General features: G+C 46.4%; 1 protein-coding gene across 2 annotated transcripts; it reads left to right on the forward strand.

Moving 5' to 3' along the window:
- Nucleotides 1–631: 631 nt before the first annotated feature.
- LOC118392107 (dual specificity testis-specific protein kinase 1-like) lies at nucleotides 632–22,567 on the forward strand. 2 transcript variants are annotated; one of them, XM_035783748.2, is made up of 10 exons: nucleotides 632–848; nucleotides 2,462–2,770; nucleotides 14,203–14,324; nucleotides 14,817–14,865; nucleotides 15,854–16,000; nucleotides 17,243–17,325; nucleotides 19,430–19,604; nucleotides 19,858–19,944; nucleotides 20,087–20,183; nucleotides 20,462–22,567. In XM_035783748.2, the coding sequence occupies exons 2-10, from the start codon at nucleotides 2,555–2,557 to the stop codon at nucleotides 21,613–21,615; spliced, it is 2,130 nt and encodes a 709-aa protein (XP_035639641.2). In that variant the 5' UTR covers nucleotides 632–848; nucleotides 2,462–2,554; the 3' UTR covers nucleotides 21,616–22,567. The 2 variants fall into 2 exon arrangements, with proteins under 2 accessions (XP_035639641.2, XP_052315769.1); XM_052459809.1 differs by lacking the exons at nucleotides 632–848; nucleotides 2,462–2,770 and adding an exon at nucleotides 9,333–9,353.
- The last annotated feature ends 136 nt before the right edge of the window (nucleotides 22,568–22,703 follow it).

A 22,703-nucleotide genomic window follows, 5' to 3' on the forward strand; every position in this document is an offset into this window, starting at 1 on the left:
TTCGCCTTTTACTGAGGAGTGGCTTCCGTCTGGCCACTCCACCATTAAGGCCTGACTGGTGGAGTGCTGCAAAGATGGTTGTCTTTCTGGAAGGTTCTCCCATCTCCATATCTCTGGAGCTCTGTCAGAGTGACCATCAGGTTCTTGGTCACCTCCCTGACCAAGGCCCTTCTCCTCCTTAGTTTGGCCGGGCAGCCAGCTCTAGGAAGGATCTTGGTGGTTCCAAACTTCTTCCATTTAAGAATGAAGGAGGCCACTATGTTCTTGGGGACCTTAAATGCTGCAGAAATGTTTTGGAATCCTTCCCCAGATCTGTGCCTTGACACAATCCTGGCTCAGGGCTCTACGGACATTTTCGACCTCGTGGCTTAGTTTTTGACTATGAGACAAGTCTGTAATGTTGACATTCAACTGAGGAAAATGTACAAATAGGTGTCTGGTGAGGCTATTTCGAGTTGCACTTAAGGTACTGCAGGTAGACTATGCGTGCTATGTGTGTTTACCTTGAGTTTCTGAGATCGGTGAACATTGTTGTTAGTTTGAAAGCAGCCGCAGGTGAAGTTTTTGAAGGTGATGACCGCGATGACGCGTGGACCCGCCCAACTGCTTTTTCGCCAATAAGAAGCGACACTAAAAGTCGCACTGTTTTCTCAGTGCACTGCAGAGCAGACCCACGACAAACAGAGGCAACGGGACTTGAAACGGGGGACCGTGCAGGAGCGGGACGGTAGACAAGGTTGATTAATTAGAGAAATAAAGACACGGTAATCCAATACCACGGTCGGGTCAGGGCGCGAGAGGCAGAGGACACCGTTGGCTAGGCTACCTGTAGATTTGATCAAGGGCATGTAAGTCGTATCAATGTTTTTGTGCAGTTATGCATGCATGATTCCGCACTATAGCGTTTTCGTGCCATTATTTTCCACTTTGAAATAGTGTAGGCATAGGCTATATTTTTGTGCATATTTAGGTGTGTGGGAGAGTAGTGACAGACGAATCCAACAACTAAACCCAGCTCTGCATTTATAATTGATGACCTGCAGTCAAGCTGACAGTGGTCGAATAAAGTCTGTCACGAATACGCTACTCTCTCGCTTTCTGTCTACCGAAAGAATCAAACGTGCCCAAAAAGAAGCTCTCTTCGTCCGCCCACCGGTTGTTTTCAACATGCGCATTTGCCTGTTTGTTTGTGCAGCCTGGTAGTCCTGTTCTATTGAATGATCAATCAAGATCCCTTTGAAAAGGCTACAGCTATGTGATTGGATCAGGTTAGGATTTAAAGCATCTCTGTGTGTGCAAATTCTGTTCTACAATGAAACGGCGATATCTCGCTGCTTTCATGACCTGTATCAGGACAGACCAGCCACAGATAAGTAGGCTACACAAATAACAGCGGCGAACCACGGTAAACGGCCTCTTTTAGATTTTCTAGCCGAGTGGCTTCCTTCTGTCAGAGGGAAGAAGAGCCCAGGGGCATTTACGCACGGGCATAGCCGCAGGAAATAGGGGTGCTGCAGCACCTCCTGAAAAATCATTATATATATATATATATATATATATAATTTATTTCCACAAGTAGTGTTCTGGGTCATTTCCTGTATTAGCAGACTGATATAGCCCTCTGTAGTGCAGGCAATTATTATTACATTTTGTAGATGGCTCCTGCACGTCATCTCTAGCTGACACTTTTGCTAATCGGTGTTGTTCCAATTGATTAATTACTACATTTAGCTAACATTAGCTAGTTAATCCAGAGATTCTTCACTTTGCCTCCATTCATCAGTTTAATCCAGATCATGGCATTTGTAGTTCTTTGGAATAGCCACATTAGTAGCTAGTTAGCGTTTCATTTTTGTGGGGTAAATACAGGTGAATATATTGTTAAAAGTCACCTTGTCCTAGAGAGATTTACAGTTATCAAAACGTCACGCCATGGTAAGCCTACACAAAACACAGCCCTTTAAGTGTTTCTAAAATCCCCTATAGGAAAAATGGTGGGAAAACAATTGGAACCATTTCCTTGTTAGAACGCTAGATTTTATGGGTATTATGACTCCTGCTGTGGTACTCTATAGCCGTCTGTAGCAGGAATTTATTTTGTTCCCCTCCCCAAACATCTTCCTGCGGGCTATTGCGCACGCGAAACGGAGGTTTCGATTGGTAGAAAATGGGTGCCCTTTCCACTGCATAAGCAGACCGGAGGAAACTGAATTTGACTGAGGGAGAGAGAGCGAGAAGGGGGCGGATAAACCTGCCTATATCTTTACAGCGTGACGGAATCAAACACGGAGCACAAGCTATGTCTGATGCGGCAGGAATGATGGAAGTTGTGTCGGCTTTAGTTTCTACAAGAAGAAATACACAGACTTGAAGACAGACAGCCGTTTTCTGTTGGCTTTAGAGATCGAGGGTGCTTTGATCGTGAATTAATCTTGTGTTTCTCCCTCGTTCTGATACTCAGTATCCCGTGGGAAGCTCCTCCGTTTTACCGGATCCTCTCGCTCCTGCGGAGGACATGGGAAATCTAAACGCTGTTGGATTTTGAACTGCGTCCATGTCCCGCCCCCCTCCTCCGCATCCTGGGATAACTGAGATGGAGCGGGTCGAGATGGACCGGGACCAGGAGGCGGCGGAGCCACTCGTCCACGGGCCGAACCGGATCAGGCCCTCGTCCTACCGGGCTCTACGCAGCGCCGTGTCAAGCCTGGCCCGTATAGACGACTTCATCTGCGAGAAGATTGGCTCGGGCTTCTTCTCGGAAGTGTTCAAGGTAAGATAAATGACATGTAAGAGTTTGAAGATCAGGGCCTGTCTTGTATTCTATTCACAGTGTCTCAAAGTAGGGGTGGGGCGGCAGGTAGCCTAGTGGTTTGAGCGTTGGACTTGATCGAATCCCAGAGCTGACAACTAAAAAATCTGTCGTTCTGCCCCTGAACAAGGCAGTTAACCCACTGTTCCTAGGCCGTCATTGAAAATAAGAATTTGTTCTTAACTGACTTGCCTAGTTAAATAAAATAAGAAAAGGAGAGCTGATCTATGATCGTCTTTCACTTATTAATCATAATGAATATGATTAGCTATAAGCCGAGACAGAAAGGTCCCAAATCCTAGACTCATATTCTTATTTCTTATTCAGAACCTTTTATTCTGAAATGCTTTGAATATTGGTCCAAAGTAGTTCGACTTGGCTTATTGACTTGTTTAAGGAAGTCTAGGCTTAGTGCTTAACACTGTGGGATAGGATAGCCTTTGGACATCTGAGCATCCCTGGTGAGGTCATCACTAACCAAGCATGAAACATGAATGACCATTGATGTTACCTGACACCAGGTGTTTTTGTAGGCAAGTGATTAGTTGGCCTTTACTATACTCTCTATTGGCCTATACTCTTGTGGGGTTGTGTGTGCGAAGGAGGCTTCAGTATTATGGGCCTCTTTGGAAGGACACTTTCCACAAAATCTCTTTCTGAAATTAATGGCATGTAGAAAACAAGCTCCTAAATACTCTATCTAGAATTAAAGGTGTTAGATAAGGTAGACTTGCACATAGTGCTGATGATGATGGATCATAATAGGAGGATTATTTTGCCACTAGTGACCACAGCACCACATCGACCCCCACCAGAACCCAGTGACGGTGAAACACTGAATTTCCTTTTCTCTTCCATGCTTTTTCAATGAGGAAAATCTGGATGGAAATGGAATTGACCCCAAGCCCATAGCCCACATTACAGGGAAGGGAACAAAGTGTGTTGGTGTGAAAATTCTACCTGTTCCTGGATGGTAGGTCTACTGCACATGCAGAGGTAGATGGTAACCTTACTCTGTCTAAACAACATGAGAAGAAGTCAAGGGGGTTCAGCCTGGGTTGCAATCCCAAATGGTGCCCTTTTCTCTACACAGTGCACTACTTTTGACCAGATTAGTGCACTATGTAGGGAAAAGAGTGCTACTTGGGACACGGCTATGGACTAACCTTATTCCTGGTTCCTCTCCTGTTTCACTGAGCCTTATAATGTTCAGGTAGCCTATCGGTTAGAGCGTTGGGCCAATAACCGAAAGTTTTGACGGTTCGAATTACCGAGGCGACATGGTGAAAAATTTGCCAATGTGCCCTTGCGCAAGGCACTTCCCTCTAATTTGCTCCAGGGGCACTGTACTACTATGGCTGACTCTGTGAAACACATTTCACTGCACTCATCCAGTGTATGTGACAACAAAAACATCTTTGTTCAAAAAAAAGTTCATAACATTGGGCCAGGGGTTTTCCTGGACCTCTCTTTTATAATAGGAGCAGAGTAACACAACTGTCACACAGTGCCCTTTGGATGTGCAGTTGGCATGCAAATGATTTGGTCTTTTGTAGGTGCTGGCTGTAAAGATGCCTCTCTTGATTTGCGTTATCTGCCCTTTGATAAACTGCGTATAAACGCAAATGTATTACTGCAGTGATTACAAATACACGTTCCGATCTAGCTGTTAAGTTCAGGTGACATGACCATAATGGAGGCAGAAATGAGCCTCGCAATAAATCTGCGAAGATAAACGGACAATGATCGACACCGACCATACACATCTCTTATCGCAGGCATTTTGCTGACATCATCCATTACGATATGTAGCCTATATTAGAGAAATGTCAAGTTTGAAATAAATTAAGTTTGCTAATATGGGTGATGTGTTAATGGGACAATTGATGGCTACAAAAATCAAACTACTAGTAGTAGTTCAAGGATAATAACAAACAACAAAAAAACTGTGGTGAACATTAATGTTATAAATATATCGTTCTATTTATCGTTATCTGGCAATTTATCGCAATGTATGTTTTTGTCCATATAGCCCAGCTTTACCTCGCGACTGTGTGCGCACATTCCATAAACGCTCTTCTCTCCGCTCTGCCCTTTGACATCTGCTTTAGACCACAGAGATGCTGTGTTATAAGGAGACCAGGAGTTGTTTTTATTTTTGCTCAGTCCCACACACACACACACACACACACACACACACACACACACACTCTGAAGCATTGACTCTTAATAATTAAATACAAATGGAGCTCCACCAAGACACTTGGCATCCTGCCATCTCTAATGTCACACTCATGCTCTCTCTCACACTCTCCAGCTCAATTAATTCTTTCCTCATGGCAGTCAGGCAGGCAGGCAGACATGTACACCTCCGCACGGCCATTGTGCAAGACAAGGAGGGGTGCGCGTGTCAAGACAAATCGTTCAGGTGTTGCTTTGTATCTTTTTTCTTTAATAATTTTCAAAGAACTGCGAGAGCGCGCTCCCTAGACCTGCCTGCCTGCAGTACTCTAAGTGTTACTTCCTGTAGAGGCAGGAAGGAATGCTGTTTTTTTCACCTCTTAAAATCTAACTGAAACAGAAGTAGAATTACAATGTTCCGTTCTAGTTATTCTAATTCTTTGGGAAGGCGCAGGTGTCAAAACTGTCCTTCTCAAGGATGAAATGGAGATTGAAAGAGGAAGGGATGGTAGGAATAGAAGATTGAGAGGATAAATGTTCCTCAATTTCATGATATCCAATTGGTAGTTAGTCTTGTCCCATCGCTGCAACTCTCCTACGGACTCAGGAGAGGCGACGGTCGAGACCTCACCGAGCCTCACTGCTTCTTGACACACTGCTCGCTTAACCCGGAAGTCAGCCGCACCAGTGTGTCGGCGGAAACACCGTACACCTGGAGACTGACGTCAGCTTGCAGGCACCCGGCCCGCCACAAGGAGTCTCCCGGTCACGGCCGGCTGTGACACAGCCTGGGATCGAACCCAGGTCTGTAGTGATGCCTCAAGCACTGTGATGCAGTGCCTTAGACCGCTGCGCCACTCAGGAGGCCCCTAGAGAGAGGATAATACATATAGGTAGGAGGAGGGAATATGTACATGTATGGAGCCATTTAAAGTGAGGGTTGTTGTTGCGTTGATCAGTGGAGGCTGCTGAGGGGAGGACGGCTCTTAATAATGGCTGAAACAGAGCGAATGTTGGAGCTAGTTCTGAGTCATGTGGCGAAAAGTCAGTCAGTCGATGAGTCATCACCCTAATGACGAGCACTAATTGACACTAAAGGCTTCCACATGCTTCTGTTAGGCTGGCACCTAGCCAAACTCACCTAGGTGAACCTAACGAGTGTGCTCGCCTACTCTCCTAAAAGGCCTTCACGTGAACGAGAAAAAAAACGCTGTCACCGCAGCAAATATTTCTCAAACTAGTCAGATTAATTCCAAGATGACTCAAGAAATGTCATTTTAATTTTGACGTTTGTGCCGAGGAGATCTTAGTTGGCCAATTTTACATCTAAGATGTCTGGTGCAGTATTTCACGTGAAAAGAATTGCATGAAAACCCGTCATCTATCATTTAATGATAAACACTTAATTGAATAATCTCTACTGTTGACCGACAAATGACCGACAAAGGGGTGTAAGACTTTGGCTACTGAAATTCGGCTAACAAAAACTTCACAATGTTGTCATAATATATGCACCAACTGTTTCCGTTGAGAAGCATGCGAACACCTTTAGGGCACACGCAGGTGTATTCATCAGTGCAAACCGTAGCAAAATGTTTTGCAACAGAAGAGTTTCTATTGGGCAAATTCAGATGGTTCCCTCTCTGTTTCATCCTGTTTTCTTGCATTTGGTTCCTAGTGAATACACTCCAGGAAATTGTTAGATGACAACATGAAGTTCCCAGTGCCTACGTCGTAAGGCGTATGTGTGGGGTGTAATAAGGACAGTTGGTGAATAATAGGCATAACTAGTCTGTGTGTGTCAGTACCAAGCTGCTGCCAGCTGCTTTTGACACCAGGTGGAAACGGTGACGGCGAGAGCCACACACTGCTGTCAACAACATTCACATAACAGTGGTGTGTGCGTGTCGCTGTGTGTTTCACACTTAGCTGGGTTTTTGCTAGAACGACATGCAGACATTTTCCATAGCTAAATGCTTCAAATGTCAATCAGATAGTAAAAAAAAAAGATGCACTATATACAAAAGTATTTCGGCACCTTTTCAAATGGGTGGATTCGGCTATTTCAGCCACACCTATTTCAATCTCCATAGACCAACATTGGCAGTATAATGGCTTTACTGAAGAGCTCAGTGACTTTCAGTGTGGCACTGTCATAGGATGCCAACATGTCAGTTCGTCAAATTTCTGCCCTGCTAGAGCTGCCCCGGTCAACTAGGTGCTGTTATTGTAGAGTGGAAATGTCTGAGCAGCAACGGCTCAGCTGTGAAGTGGTAGGCCACACAAGCTCACAGAACGAGACCGCCGAGTGCTGAAGTGCGTATCGCACAATAATCGTCTGTCCTCGGGTTGCAACACTCTCTACCGAGTTCCAAACTGTTCATCGGGAGCTTCATGGCCGAGCAGCGTCAAACGTGGTGTAAAGCTCGCCGCCATTGGACTCTGGAGCAGTGGAAAAGCACTCTAGGGTGATGAATCACTCTTCACCATCTGGCAGTCCAACGGACTAATCTGGGTTTGGCGGATGCCAGGAGAACACTACCTGCCACAATGCTTAGTGCCAACTGTAAAGTTTGGTGGAGGAGGAATAACGGTATGGGGCTGTGTTTCAAGGTTTGGGCTAGGCCCCTTAGTTCCAGTGAAGGGAACAGCATACAATGGCTTTCTAGATGATTCTGTGCTTCCAACTTTGTGGCAACAGTTTGGTGAAGGCCCTTTTCTTGTTTCAGCCTGACAATGCCCCCGTGCGCAAAGGGAGGTCCATATAGAAATGTTTTGTCGATCGGTGTGGAAGAACTTAACTGGCCTGCACAGAACCCTGACCTCAACCCCATCGAACACCTTTGGGATGAATTGGAACGCCGACTCCGAGCCAGGCCTTAATCGTCCAACATCAGTGCCCAACCTCACTGATGCCCCGCAACGTTCCAACATCTAGGTGATTTTTGGATGAGATTTGACAAGCAGGTGTCCACATACCTTTGGTCATGTAGTGTATTTAAAAATGAACTCTGCTTTTCATTTACCACCACATATTGATCTACAACATAATTGCGTTCTAATTCATTCTTATCAATATATTGGCCTGTTTATTATATTGCATCAGTCTCTTTGCAAGCCTGCTGAGTGGTAGTTTCTGTGTGATGTTTTTGTAGCTTCTTGCTGAGTCTCTCTCCTGTCCCTCTCACCTCACACTTTCTTGCTACGCAGGAGGAGAATGATGATACCAGGTCTGTCAGTCTGGTTAAAATCACTGCTGCATTTGCACAGAGGAGATTAGTGTGTTTGTGAGCAAGTGTGTGTGATTGACAGCCTGGATAAAGCGCTGATGGGCAATGCTCCCCTCTAGAGTCCTGTTGTCCCAGCTGAACCGAAGTTTGTCAGAGGAGAATAGACAGGTTCTGGAAAGTCTACCCTTTTGGAAAAGCGCAACAACAATACTGAGGATCTACTACGTGAACTGACTTTTGCACACGTGCACGCACAGGCATGCATGGCACACACACCCACACCGATCCATCCTCGACTGTCACTCGTGTTTGTGCTCTATTACAGTAAGTGAGCATTAAAAGTCAGTAAGTCTGTGTTTTATTGGCTGAGGATCTGCGATTAGAAGAGTGGGGGGAGGTGGAGAAGACTGGGGGGAGGTGGAGAAGACTGGGGGGAGGTGGAGAAGACTGGGGGAGGTGGAGAAGACTGGGGGAGGTGGAGAAGACTGGGGGGAGGTGGAGAAGACTGGGGGAGGTGGAGAAGACTGGGGCGAGGTGGAGAAGACTGGGGCGAGGTGGAGAAGACTGGGGCGAGGTGGAGAAGACTGGGGCGAGGTGGAGAAGACTGGGGCGAGGTGGAGAAGACTGGGGCGAGGTGGAGAAGACTGGGGCGAGGTGGAGAAGACTGGGGCGAGGTGGAGAAGACTGGGGCGAGGTGGGGTTAGGAAAGGAGGAGACTGTTGTGGAGGGGTGGTACTACCAGTTTTGACTTGAAGCTCCCATTCAGGGGCTTGACTAACACAGCACTTTCCCTGCTTCATTGTCCCTCGCCTCCTACCTTTCCTTTCCAGTCAGGACTTGCTCTCCTGTCAATCAAGGGCTGTCAGTCTGGGGCTGTCTGTCTGGGGCTGTCTGTCTGGGGCTGTCTGTCTGGGGCTGTCTGTCTGGGGCTGTCTGTGTGTATTCCCTTTTTGTTTCCACATGAGCGCACATGTCGTAATAGACTATATACACGTGCACATAATTGTTATTTAAAACACTTTGTTGTTGTGCTTTTACCCCTTTCTTGCCCAGATTTCATGATATCAAGTTGGTAGTTGGTCTTGTCCCATCGTTGCAACTCCCTATGGACTCTGGAGAGGCGAACATACTTGGTATTGAAATGCATGTGCACATACTTGGTATTTTAAATGCATGTAACACATTGTCGTGGAAATTCTTACACAGGGTCACTCGAAGTTGATCATTGTATATTATCAGCGCGCTGGAGAGGTTACAACCAACTCAGCACACATGTCAATCAGGAGCTCTGCTGGGGCAGTCCCAGCAGTTGTCTTAAATACGGCTATACACAGACAAGTTATATTTTTATGATTTAGCATCAATTAATTAATCATTACAGTTTTGTTTCATTCATGTGACCGACCAATACTGGTTCATAACATGTGACAGACAGTCCAATACCTCATGAGGCCTCTTCTCTCTTAGCTGAGACCTTGAAACTGACATATCTTTCGTTCTCAAAACAAGTTCTGGGCATATTGCCAAATTGCAGCTACTGATAGTGAGGATTTGTTCAGTCAACCACTTGCATCAGCACAGAAATTGGTTTATAGAACAGCACATACATTGAACACAAATGACTTATCAGAAAAGCACAAACATTAAAATTCCTATTACAATGTACTTGGTGTGGTTTAAATGCATGTAGCACATACACTACCAATCAAAGGTTTGGGGTCTCTTAATACATTTGAAAAAGTCCTTGTTTTTGAAAGAAAATCTACTTTTTTTGTTGTCCATTTTAAAATAACTTCAAATTGATCAGAAATGCAGTGTAGACATTGTTAATGTTGTAAATTACTATTGTAGCTGGAAACGGCAGATTTTTTTGGGAATATCTACATAGGCGTACAGAGGTCCATTATCAGCAACCGTCACTCCTGTGTAATCAATTTATTGGAATTGACTGATTTCCTTATGAACTAACTCGGTAAAATCCATGAAATAGTTGTTTTATTTTTGATCGGAATACTTGGCCATCTTGACATTTTCCTTGCTCTGTGTGTTTACAAGCCCCGTGTCCCCACATGTTATGTAGTGTGTGAAGGGCTTGTTATACCCGCTACGCCCCACTCTCAGCTCTCTGGTCCCTCCCTCAGCAGTACAGTAGGTATGTAAACAGGCCAGGGATGTGTTAATTTGGCTCCAAAACGGGGGGGCGGGTGGGCGGGCGCGAGGGAGTGACTACCTGGACTTGGCCAACAAATGGTTGTTTTTGTTTTCCATTGCGAAATGCTTTGCTACGATGTGGTCCAGAGGTGTGACTGTGTCGGGGGGGACCGGGACTGGTAGTAAACCCAGAGAGAGGTGGGGAAGGGTGGAGGAGCAGTGGAATTATTATTATTTTTTACAATGAAGCAGAATGTGGGAGGGAGAGCTTCTTTTGATGTCCTGGAGCTGCATGCTCTTACTTGTTCCTGTAAGGCCTACCACAGACACGGAGCGACAGAGGTGCAGGGCTGTCATAGCATTAGAGACAGGAGTTGTCTGTCGTGTGTATGTTTTTGCGTGTGTACACAATTTGCATTCGTGTGATGCTCAGTGCTGATGTTGTGTAACACACTAAGTGGTTTACCCCGGTAGGTAAGGAGTGTATCTGTGTATCATGTCCCGGTCTTGAGAGTCTAGACACTGGGTCATGTTCTATTTGGAGGCTCCACAGGAAGTCAGTCAGGACCTATCTGCCTGTTATGATGGACCTGTTCTTAGCTAGCAGCCCCACATGTATCCTCTGGGTTTCCTGAGGAGCGAAGCAGTCTATGGCACTGCTTCTCAGTGCTAGGGGCGTCATTACAGACCCTGGTTCGATTCCAGGCTGTATCACAATCTGCCGTGTGATTGGGAGTACCACAGGGCGGCGCACAATTTGGCCCGGCGTCGTTAGGGTTTGGCCAGGGTAGGCAGTCATTGTAAATAAGAATGAGTTCTTAACTGACTTGACTAGTGAAATTAAACATCTCCAAGTCACCAAGAAAATAAAGCTTGCAGTCAAAACAGAACCAAAGAGAGGGTATGCATGTAGGTCATTTCTAAATGCTGTCTGTTCAGCCACACATTATTCTCTCTTGGTCTCTGTGTTTCTCTCCAGGGTGACTAGAGGTCACCATAACTCAGACTCTCTCGTCAGCCAATGACAGACAGCCCTGCACATGTCCACTGATGCCCCTGACCTTTTCATCTGCTAAATACCAGCACTTCGCATGCAAGTGTGTCTGAGTCAGATTTATTGGGCGTCTCAGTGTTCCTGTCACTGGAATGCTGATATCACACATGCTCACTGTTTACCTGTGATTATGGAGCTCTGATACACACACACACACACACACACACACACACACACACACACACACACACACACACACACACACCTGAGGTAGACTCTCACACCACGTTGCCATGGTACTCCTTTTTTAGCTTGTGGCCTCTGGACACATTCCTATAACCATGATTTACTGAGCACTTGTTTATTTGAGCTGAAATTCTGCATGAGGATGAGATGAGGCGGATAGCCCAGAGAGACCGTACAGCCTTACCTAACACAGTTCAGTTCTGCTGGTTCAGCATTTGGCTCATGTCTGCATTATGGTGTGTGTGTGCACATCTTTGTGTGAGGGAAGCCACTGTCCTGTTCTACAGGCCTGTAAATCCACTGATGTGGTTAAATCCTGTAGAAATGTTATAAATCAGATGGGGGGGGGGGGGAATAAACTATAGAGCTAATCTTCATTGTACAATGCATAGCTCTTACTGTAAGTGCGTGCGAGCCAGCAGAGTAGGAGGGAAACTGTGTGTGTGGGAGGGAGAAAGTGTGTTCTTCAGTCTCTCTAGTCCTTTCACTCCTCTCTTTTTATCTGTCTCGGTCTGCCTGAGGGATAGACTGCAGCGGCTGGACCAAATCGAGATTTGGTTGTGTTCAAGCAGTAAACCTAAAGTCGTCGAGTGAAGTCGGGGGAGGTGCATCTCTGACGGCCGGACGCTCTGGTGGTTTTCCAACAGCAAGGCCCCGATCAACATGGCTGCCGTTGTTTTTAGGATTTTCTGTGTCAAATAAACTGCTCTATACCCCGATATCACACTCAAACTGAAAGCGTAACGTTTGTACAGTAATTAATTGGTTAGAGGTCTCATCCCTTTTCATTTGTATCCCCTGTAGTTTCAGAATCGCTTCAGTTTGTTCCCGTTTCAGTCAAGTCTTTGGCCATGGTTCGTGTGGGTCAAACAAAAAACACCCTAATTTGTTGACAAATAGTGCTTCCCACAATACAGTTAGTGAGAAGCACCCGCAGCGACTTGAAGGCAACGTCATTAAAAACTGCATGAACCTTGGATCACATGATTTTTGTAAAGTTCATGCATTTGGCATTAGTCTCATGTCAAACACTTTTTATCCCCGTAATGCAACACACTTTGAAAGGCGCGAGTGGCCAACGATGGTCAACGCCTTTGACGAAAGTGATCCGCTTGACTGCGTTCTGTAAGTGTGGTAGTACTGCAGCCTTGAGTTAAGAGGCCTGACGTGCGTCTTTGTTTCTCTGGTCTGCTGGCCAGCTCCTATCCAGGCCTACTGTCACGTTGACGATGTCGCCATACTCTTGCAGCATTTTCACTTGTGATTTACCTCTTGTGTTTTACCCGAAAGGCTCAGCGATTTCTGTTTCCATCTACGCGGCCCGGCACCCGTGTCTCACGGGGCCATGGCTCTGGCGGATCTGCTCTCACTTGGGGCCAAAGCACGGCCCTTGGGTACTTTTCAGCTTGCATTTACATCACGGCTAACTGAACTTTTAACACCTCACAAAGCAACAGTCTTGAATGATGCAGATGTTGTCGATTCTGCTTGCCACAAGTCTTAAGGGTCACACTCCTGATGGAAACACAATGACACTAGAGTTGACATTAACATGAAACACTGGCGACACGCGTGTGGGTAAAGGCGTCCGCATGCTGAACTTTGCTAAGTGAACCAAACGAGTGTGCTCGCATCCTCCCTTAAAAGACCTTTGCTGGGGGGGGAAAAAGCATCAATAGTATGGTTTGTCCATTTTGAGACGCTGTGGTCAGAATACACTTCATCCAAAAACTCAAATCTCTAATTAAGTTGTCGTTTTTTGCCGAGGAGATCTTAGTCGAGCAATTTTACATCTAAGTAGTTTGGTGTAGTATTTCTGAATTAATTGTTGTTGTTGCAGGAAAACGAGTCGTCACTCGTTGTATGACAGACCTCATTGAAGAATCCCTACTGTTGACCAATCCCCGACGAAGGGGCGTAGACGTCGGCTACCGATTTGAGGTTTGCCTCAAGAAAATCCTGCCCGAACAACTGAAAAAATCCTTACTGAAGGCTAAAAACGAGCAAGAAATGTACAAAATCACAATACGCACAAAGTCTTCCGAACTGTTTCTGCCGGGAAGCATGCAGACGGCCCTTAGTCTCTATGAACACTCACCATCTTGCTCGCGCTCTCTTTCGCTCAGGCACTCACACTACCAAATGTAACGCACAAATTCCCACACGGACAAACATGACAGTAACACTCACAGTACTAAGTGGATTGTTTTTGTGGACTGTTAGAGTACTTAGTGGTTGTCTATATGGTTTATTAGTTAGACGGGCAGGGGTCAAAGCCTCTCAGAACTCTCATATAGGGGATAAGACAACACATCTCCATGGTGACCACCAGACACTCACCAACAGCTTGGCCAGAGTAGAGCCATTTAGTCCTGACTCTAGAACACAGGCCAAGACACTAGAACAGATGGGTGGAAATGCATACTAGAACTGGGATCCAATTGACGAGTTCACATGTTCAGTTCTCGTAAGTACAGTCTCTGCTGCCCGGTGTCCAATGGTGTATCGAACTTAACTGTGTGTCATATCTTCTGTCTGAGGTCTGACCCTAGTGATGGTCCCCCCCACCTCCCTCCTGTCTCTCTGTGTAGGTGCAGCACCGTATCAGTGGCCAGGTGATGGCGCTGAAGATGAACACCATGGCCAGTAACCGAGCTAACATGCTGAGGGAGGTCCAGCTGATGAACCGCCTGTCTCACCCCAACATACTCCGGTCTGTCCATCTTCGGACTTGTATTAAAACACACACCTTCTTTCCATATGAAAGCTTTAGTCAACGGGGCAAATCCTCAGTATACACATTTGAGCCATGCGGTTATAAACGCATTGTGAATCTTGTCATGAGAGGCTCATATGACCTGTTTTTGAAATTGAAGAGTGTCTGGTAACACCTTTCTCTATACCGGCGCTGTTGAGTGGAACAAACTACCATAGCAACTCAAAGCATGTTGTTTTTTCCTTCACACCTGCATGTAGTGCTCTAAACCAGGGGTACTCTGTGTAGCATAGAGGCTTAGTATGTATATGTTTTTAACCATTTATTTAAGAGGACCACAATGGAAATGTGTTTACAATCTTTTTTTTTTTGTCATCCTCTGAATGTAAATGCATTATCCACATTTGGTTGAATTGAGTTTTTTTTAAATTGTCAAATAAATCTATCCTAGCTATTGTTTTCTAATATTCGTCCTCTCTCCTGTCTCAGGTTTGTAGGGGTGTGTGTTAATGAGGGACAACTCCATGCATTGACAGAGGTAAGATGTCCCTTTAAACTCTGGTAGACTGACTAGGATCGAGAGAACACTGGACAAATTGAACTATACTAAACAAAAATATGAATGCAACGATTTTATTTAGTTACAGTTTATATAAGGAAGTCAGGCCCAGCCAATCAGAATTAAATGTTTTCCTCCCCAAATGGCTTTATTGCAGACAGAAATACTCCACAGTTTCGTCAGCTGTCCGGGAGGCTGGTCTCAGACTATCCCGCATGTGAAAAAGCTGGATGTGGAGGTTCTAGGCTGGCGTGGTTACACGTGATCTGCGGTTGTGAAGCCCGTTGGACGTACTGCCAAATTCTCTAAAATTACGTTGGAGGCGGCTTATGGTAGAGAAAAGAACATAACATTCTCTGGCAACCGCTCTGGTGGACATTCCTGCAGCCAGTATGCCAATTGCACACTCCCTCAACTTGAGATATCTGTGGATTTGTGTTCGTGACAAAACTGCACATTTTAGAGAGGCCTTTTAGTGTCCCCAGCACAAGGTGCACCTGTGTAATGACCATGCTGTTTAATCAGCTTCTTGATATGCCACGTCTCATGTGGATGGATTATCTTGGCAAAGGAGAAATGCTCACTAACATGGATGTAAACAAATTTGTGCACCACATTTGAGAGAAATAAGCTTTTTGTGATTATGGAAGATTTCTGAGATCTTTTATTTCCGCTCATGAAACAATGGACCAACACTTTACATGTTCTGTTTATATGTTTGTTCAGTATACTTTAACACTGACGGTTCACTTCTGAATGGTCGTTATGGTTAGGCTGAGGAAAATCTGAAGTTGAGGCAATTATTTGATTGACGGGTGCCATTGTCATGGCTACCATACAACGACCTGTATCTCTCTTCCAAAATAGATTTGATCTCCAATTGAGAATAACCTGTATAAATAAAGATGAAGGGAACCTGTCATTTGATTGACACTTGGCTGAGTGTGGTTGTCATGGTTACTTCCAGTACATCAACGGGGGTAACCTGGAGCAGCTGCTGGACAGTGACCGGTACCTGTCGTGGTCAGTCAGGATGGGCCTGTCTCTAGACATCGCTAGGGGCCTGCAGTACCTCCACACCAAAGGCATCTTCCATAGAGACCTCACCTCCAAGGTAGGAAGCACGCATATAAACACACGTAGGAACACACACACGTCTGGTAATTGTACATACTTAATTTCAAATGTTATTTGTTACATGTGCCAAATACAACCGGTGTAGACCTTACCGTGAACCGCTTACTTACGAGCCCTTAACCAACAGTGCCGTTCAAGAAGAGGTTAAGAAAATATTTACTAAATAAACCAAAGTAACACAATAAAATAACAATAACAAGGCTATATACAGGGGGTACCGGTACCGAGTCAGTGTGCGGAGGTACAGGTTAGTCGAGGTAATTTGTGCATGTAGGTAGGGTTAAAGTACCTATGCACAGATAATAGACGGTGTATAGCAGCAGTGTAAAAACAAATGGAGGGGGTGTCAATGTAAATGGTCTGGGTGGCCATTTGATTAATTGTTAGCAGTCTTATGGTTTTGGGGTAGAAGCTGTTAAGGAGCCTTTTGGTCCTAGGCTTGGCACGCTGGTACCGCTTGCCGTGCGGTAGCAGAGAGAACAGTCTGACTTGGGTGACTGGAGTTGACAATTGGATGGCAGGAAGCTTGGTGATGCACTGGGCCATATGCACTACCCTCTGTAGCGCCTTGAGGTCAGATACCGAGCAGTTGCCATACCAGGCGGTGATGCAACCAGTCAGGATGCTCTCGATGGTGCAGCTGTAGAACCTTTTGAGGATCTGGGGACCCAAGCCAAATCTTTTCAGTCTCCTGAGGGGGGTAAAGGTGTTGTCGTGCCCGCTTCACGACTATCTTGGTGTATTTTGTTGATGTGGGCACTAAGGAACTCGAAACTCTTGACCCGCTCCACTACAGCCCCGTCAATGTGAATGGGGGACTGTTCGGCCCGCCTTTTCCTGTAGTCCGCGATCGGCTCGTTTGTCTTGCTCATATTGAGGGAGAGGTTGTTGTCCTGGCATCACACTGCCAGGTCTCTGACCTCGTCCCTATAAGCGGTCTCATCGTTAGGCATGCAGCGAGCCACACGTACATACACAATCCATAAAACACAGTTGTGCCTACTCAAGTACACAGTTAACTATTAGAATAAATGGATTTACCAGGGTCCATATTCATAAAGCATCAGAGTAGGAGTGCTGATCTGGGATCATTTTTAGCTTTCTGGATCATAATGAATCAAATGCTATGGATAGGAGGGACCCGATCCCACATCCTATTCGGAGACGCTTTGTGAATACGGACCCTGACCTCTTGTCTTCCTGGTTGTCTGTCCTGCAGAACTGCCTGGTGCGTTGGGAGAGTGGCCAGTGTACGGCTGTGGTGGGGGACTTAGGCCTGGCAGAGAAAATACCAGAGTACAGGTCTGTTGGCTTCATAAATCATCCATCTATCAGCATGCACTGATTTTGGATAACACACTTGAATGGCTGCTTCCTCTCGCTCTACCTTTCTCGCTCGCTCCATTTCAATAGCTTGTTAGCGCTCGCCTGCTCTCGCTCGCTCCCTCTTTTGCTCTCTCTCTCCATCCATCCAGCCATCCATCCATCCAGCCATCCATCTCTCTTTCGCTCAGCCAGTATTTTGTTAATGTGAGCTCTAGTGTTATTGTGTTTCCATCAGGAGTATTGTAGACACAGTATTGTAGACTCAGCTCTACCGTTAGGATCAGTTTCCTCTTCCCCAATCCTAACCATTATGTGTACAGGAAAAGAACACAACACTGACCTTAGATCAGTGTCTTAGGAGGGCCATTAATCCCACTAAAGCTCAGTCTGACTTTCGAAAGAACGCGAGACTCTTTCACCTGAAGAAGTTGCGCTTTACCCGCTGTATCGGGCTGGGTGAGTAAGCCCCTGTTTCAGGGGCGAAGGAATGTTTCGAGCGGCGTTCGCTCACACCCAACCCCAGTTTGTTGATGACGCTGACATTTCCGCCTCCTATATTATGAATCGCTTCAGCCTGCGTTGAACACAGATTGCCAGCGCTCGTGTGTTTTGTTTAAACCTCTCCGTTTCTCCTTGATGACAGGAGTTAATGTCCTGGTAGCTATAGCTCATATTAGCTACAGATCCAGGAGCAGCTTACGCTCCCTCAATCCGAACCTGAGCTATTAGGGCTACTGAGCTTGGCTCAAACACTCTTACCCTGCTGGCCTCTTTACCGTGGTAAATGGGTCTGTATCCTGTGTCTGACAGGAGGCAGCTGTTGCGTTAAACAGACTGTGTGCCGTTTCTGCCCACTGTTTGTCTTCTGGTCAACCCAGTGTTTACCTTCTGTTTTTGCGTATGTACAGGCACTTTGTTTTGGTACCCCACAACAAGTTCTTGTGTACCGTGCAGGCTTTTAGGTGTGAGTAAATTGATTTTGACAGTGGAACACGTTAGTATTTGGCACCAGTGAATGTCTGCTGTGTGTTGACTGAACTTCCTCTATTGCAGCGTTTATTAACATGCATACACTTGTCAGAGTATTTTTTTTGTGTGTGTGTGTTGCCTCCGAGAGAGCGGGCGAGAGACACAGATGGAGTTCAGGAAAGCTTTCCAAATAAGGTCAAACTATTCCAGCACACTCTCTTTCTCTCCTCTTTCTTTCTCCCTCTCTCCCTCCCGTCCTCTAACACCGCCTGACCGGAGACTCTCCCTCCCTCTTCCACATCCCCAAATGGTTTACACTGGGAGCTATGAAATGTCTGTCTGCATTCCTCTCCTCTCTCCTCTATCGCTCCCTCACACTTTCTCAGCTCCCATAACTTCCCTTACTATGATGATGGGGAGGGGGGGGAATTGAGGGTTACATTTTGCAAAATAATTTGGGATGATATTCCTATAGCTTGTTCTCCATCTTTTTCTAAATTGTGAGACAACATGTTTTCAGCACTTTACATTTTTTTTTATTTCCCTGACTGATCGAAACGTGTTTTCTCATGCTCATCTTTCTGAAGCAGACATATGGTGAGCAAATATGTTTGGAACATCGAATTGCACAATCGAATCGCAATCCATATAGAATGGTGAGAAACGCAATACGCATCGTGTCGGCACCAAGGTATCGTGATAATATCGTATCGTGAAGTCCCCGGCCAAATCTATTTCTGCAAATCATGGTTCACTGTGAGATGGAAATAGCAGAGAGGAAGTGACTGCCAGCAGGGTGTCTGCCCGTTTTTGCCGTGTGTGTGTGTACACACACACACACACACACACACACACACACACACACTAGTTTTACCCCATATGGTTGTTAATGAACTAGAACATGATGATACTAGCTGCTAGCTCCAGTCTTGTTGGTTTCGGTCTGTCTCGCTTGCTGTTCTGTGTGAGCTGTCGTGCCTGTATTAATGACTCCGGGTGGAACTTTCCCCTCGGTATGATACAGGTCTAGGATCAGCTTCCCCTCCCCCAATCCTAACCTTAACGTCGTCGCCTGTCATCATGCCTCATGCCTGTGTTCCTCTGTCCTCAGTGAAGGGCCAGACCAGCAGCCCTTGGCCGTAGTGGGTTCCCCCTACTGGATGGCACCTGAAGTGCTGCGAGGAGAGATCTACAACGAAAAGGTGGACGTATTTGCGTACGGCATCATCTTGTGTGAGGTCATCGCTAGGATACAGGCTGACCCCGACTTCCTCCCACGCACAGAGGTATGTTCATCACACTCAACATGCACACACACACACACACACACACAATCATTTCCCCAATATTATTGTGTGGTGTAGACTTTGTTAAAACTTTTCCCTCTTCTGCCCATTGTATGCAACTGCAGTATAAAAGCCTCTCGGGCAGTAAGTCGCAGGACTTTCATTGAAGTCTCTATTCTATTGTGCAAGTTAGTGACTTTGCGTCTCCTTAGGGCTCTGTTTCACAGGGAGATGTGTGATTGTCTGTCTGCAGGACTTTGGCCTGGACGTCGTGACGTTCCAGCACATGGTGGGAGACTGTCCACCTGCCTTCCTGAGCCTGGCTGTCACCTGCTGCAATGTAACACACACAAATCCTCTTCTACCTTTTCTCGCTCCCTCTCTGTCCCCTTCTATCGTTTCCCCTTATTCCTTCTCCTGAGTACCCCCCCCCCCCGTCTCTTTCGCTCATCTAACTCTCCGTCCATCTCTCTCTCTTGCAGATGGATCCAAAGCGCCGTCCATCGTTCTCAGAGATTGTAATGGAGTTGCAGAGGAGAGAGACAGAGAGGACACAGAAAGACAAAGCTGCACTAAAGGGTGTGTGTGTGTGGGGGGGGGTTAAAGAACACCGGGGGGAGGATCTCCCAACTGCTCCCCGGGCACTGATGATGTCGATTTTTAAGGCAGCCCCCTGCACCTTTCTGATTCAGAAGGGTTGGGTTAAACGCGGAAGACACATTTCAGTTGAACCCCTTGTTGTCAAACTGAGTTGTGTTTTTTCTCAGGCTCAAATCTCAGGATTTGTATGTTTTTTTCTTAGTCTCAGCAGATTGCCAGCCGTGTATTATTCTCATTGAATCTCTCCCTCTCTCTAGATCTCGGCCCACTGCGGAGGCGCTTCCTCTGTCTCCCCGGCGACCCTCGCCTCTGCCGCAGCAAATCAGACGTGCTCCCTCCGGCTGTGCTCCCCACTCTGGCGCCTCCCACCCGTGTCAACCCCTTCTCCCTGCGAGAGGACCTAAATGGAGGCAAGATCAAACTGTTCGACACGCCCAGCAAGTCTGTCATCTCTTTAACGTTCACCTTACCCAAACCCCCGGTTCCCTGTACCTCGCCCTCAGACAGAGAGAGGGGTACCCACCGAGGAAGGCTCCACAGACGCTGCTTATCCCTTCCTTGCACCCCCCCACCAGATCTCCTGCCCCCCACCACCAAAGACAATACCACAGAAAAAACGGGGGTATTGCCAACTGACCTAGACGTTGAGAATGATGAGGGGAATGTTGAGAACGAGAGAGAGGAGCGGGGAATCGTGAAAGAGAGATTTACCTTTGAGTCGAATGAGTTCGTAGACGAGGAGGATGTGGAGAGGAGGAAGAGCGGCGAGGGCCTCACGGGCGACGACTCGGGGCTTCCTCTCGATTCAGAGCTGCTGTCATTGGACCAGCTGAGCGAGGAACAGGAAGAGGAAACTGACCAGGAAGTGGAACCTATGGATTGCACCAGCTCCCCTGACACTCTAGATGGCACTCTCCCTCCACTCTCTTCTTTCCCTACTCTTCCACCTTATTCCTCCACCACATTCAACAACGGCTGGGGTAATGTTACCCCCGTCTTCAATGGTCCTCTATGCCTGCCCCCCCTCCCCTCCCCCCACATGGACAACAACAGCACCACGGTGGTCATTAGTCGGCCTCTGGGACGGCGGGGCACCAACCGGAACCACTCACCTCCTGGTAGGCCCATTGGGGGCTCTCCATCGGTGTTCGGGTCCGGTAATGGTTCTGGTCCTTCTCTGGAGCAGGAGGAGATGATCTCGTGTCCCGGTTGCTGTCTGGTGGGTTTCCGGTTCCCTTCTCTGTGTTTCCGCACGCCCCCTCCCCGGAACCCCTATAAGAACCTGAACGGGAACGGAGACAGTACTGGAGTCACCCGAGGGCTGCTCTATAAAGGGCCTAAAGGGATACCGTCCTCCCCTACCAACCCCGAGCCTGGCCCTGGTCTAGCCCTGCCTGTGGCTCAGACATAAGAGACAAAGAATGCCCTAACCACAGATCTAGGATCAGATTACCCAACCCTATTATTCTAACCTTATTTCTTAGGAGGGAGAGACTGGGAACTGACCTTGGATCAGTGCCTATGGGCTACTTCATTCCATTCTTACATATAGATGTTTACATAGCTGCTGGTGGGAAGGCACTGTTGTGCTAGTGGTCTATGAGTGGTGGGACGCCCTCTGCTGGACTGAGGCGGTATTGATAATGCTGTACTATATAATCCAGTATCACGCTATACTGAGAAGGGGAGTGAGCTGAGGTCTCACAGATCCCTACAGTGGAGGAAGGCTGGTAAACTAACTGATTTTAATAAAGAAGCAATGACAATACTCCCCCTCAGCATGACGGCACTTGTATTGGTCAGAGCCATATTTAAATGTAAGCTCAACATGGCTTTGGTATTGGACCAATTCCATGGGATATGTATTTTATGACATCCTACTATGCTGTGGTCCATGGCTCCTTTTCTGACAGTCACAGTTGTAAGTCCTGTTTTTGAACGGTGGTGGTGTTGCTTCTATGAGGAATGTTATGGAATAGTGTTACTTATGAAATGTTGTGAAATATGAATGTTTACTATTCAGATGTTTGATACTGTCTGAACGGTCGAAGGCTCAGCAGTTTGCTTTGTGTTCAGGCTGCTACACAAGCTGTACGGTGCAACCTGGAGATGCTACGTACGAAAAGGGCAATGAAAGGTGTGTGTGATCCGTACACTGTTCTGTTGACTGATATCTCGCTGTGACATCTCTTACGGCCCTCGTGGTCCTCGGGACAAAGCACTTATTGCGTTTTTATTTGGACTTTTTTTTTGTTTTTATTTTTTTTGTTTTTGTAAATTAATGGTCAAAGACCTGCTTCAGCAAAGAGATGTACAGATTCATATTATTTAAAAATGGCATTGAATAAAACTATAGAATGGGACGACTGTCTGCTTTCTCTCTAGCTGGATTGCAGGATTTCTAGCCAACTATCGACCCAAACCTGCCATGAATAAGTAGGAAGCATCAAGTAGTAGTGACTTTGGAAATGGGGACTCAAGACTATGTACTTGAATGAA

The sequence above is a fragment of the Oncorhynchus keta genome, chromosome 13 (genome assembly GCF_023373465.1).
Source record: "Oncorhynchus keta strain PuntledgeMale-10-30-2019 chromosome 13, Oket_V2, whole genome shotgun sequence".
NCBI classification, from domain to species: Eukaryota; Metazoa; Chordata; class Actinopteri; order Salmoniformes; family Salmonidae; genus Oncorhynchus; species Oncorhynchus keta.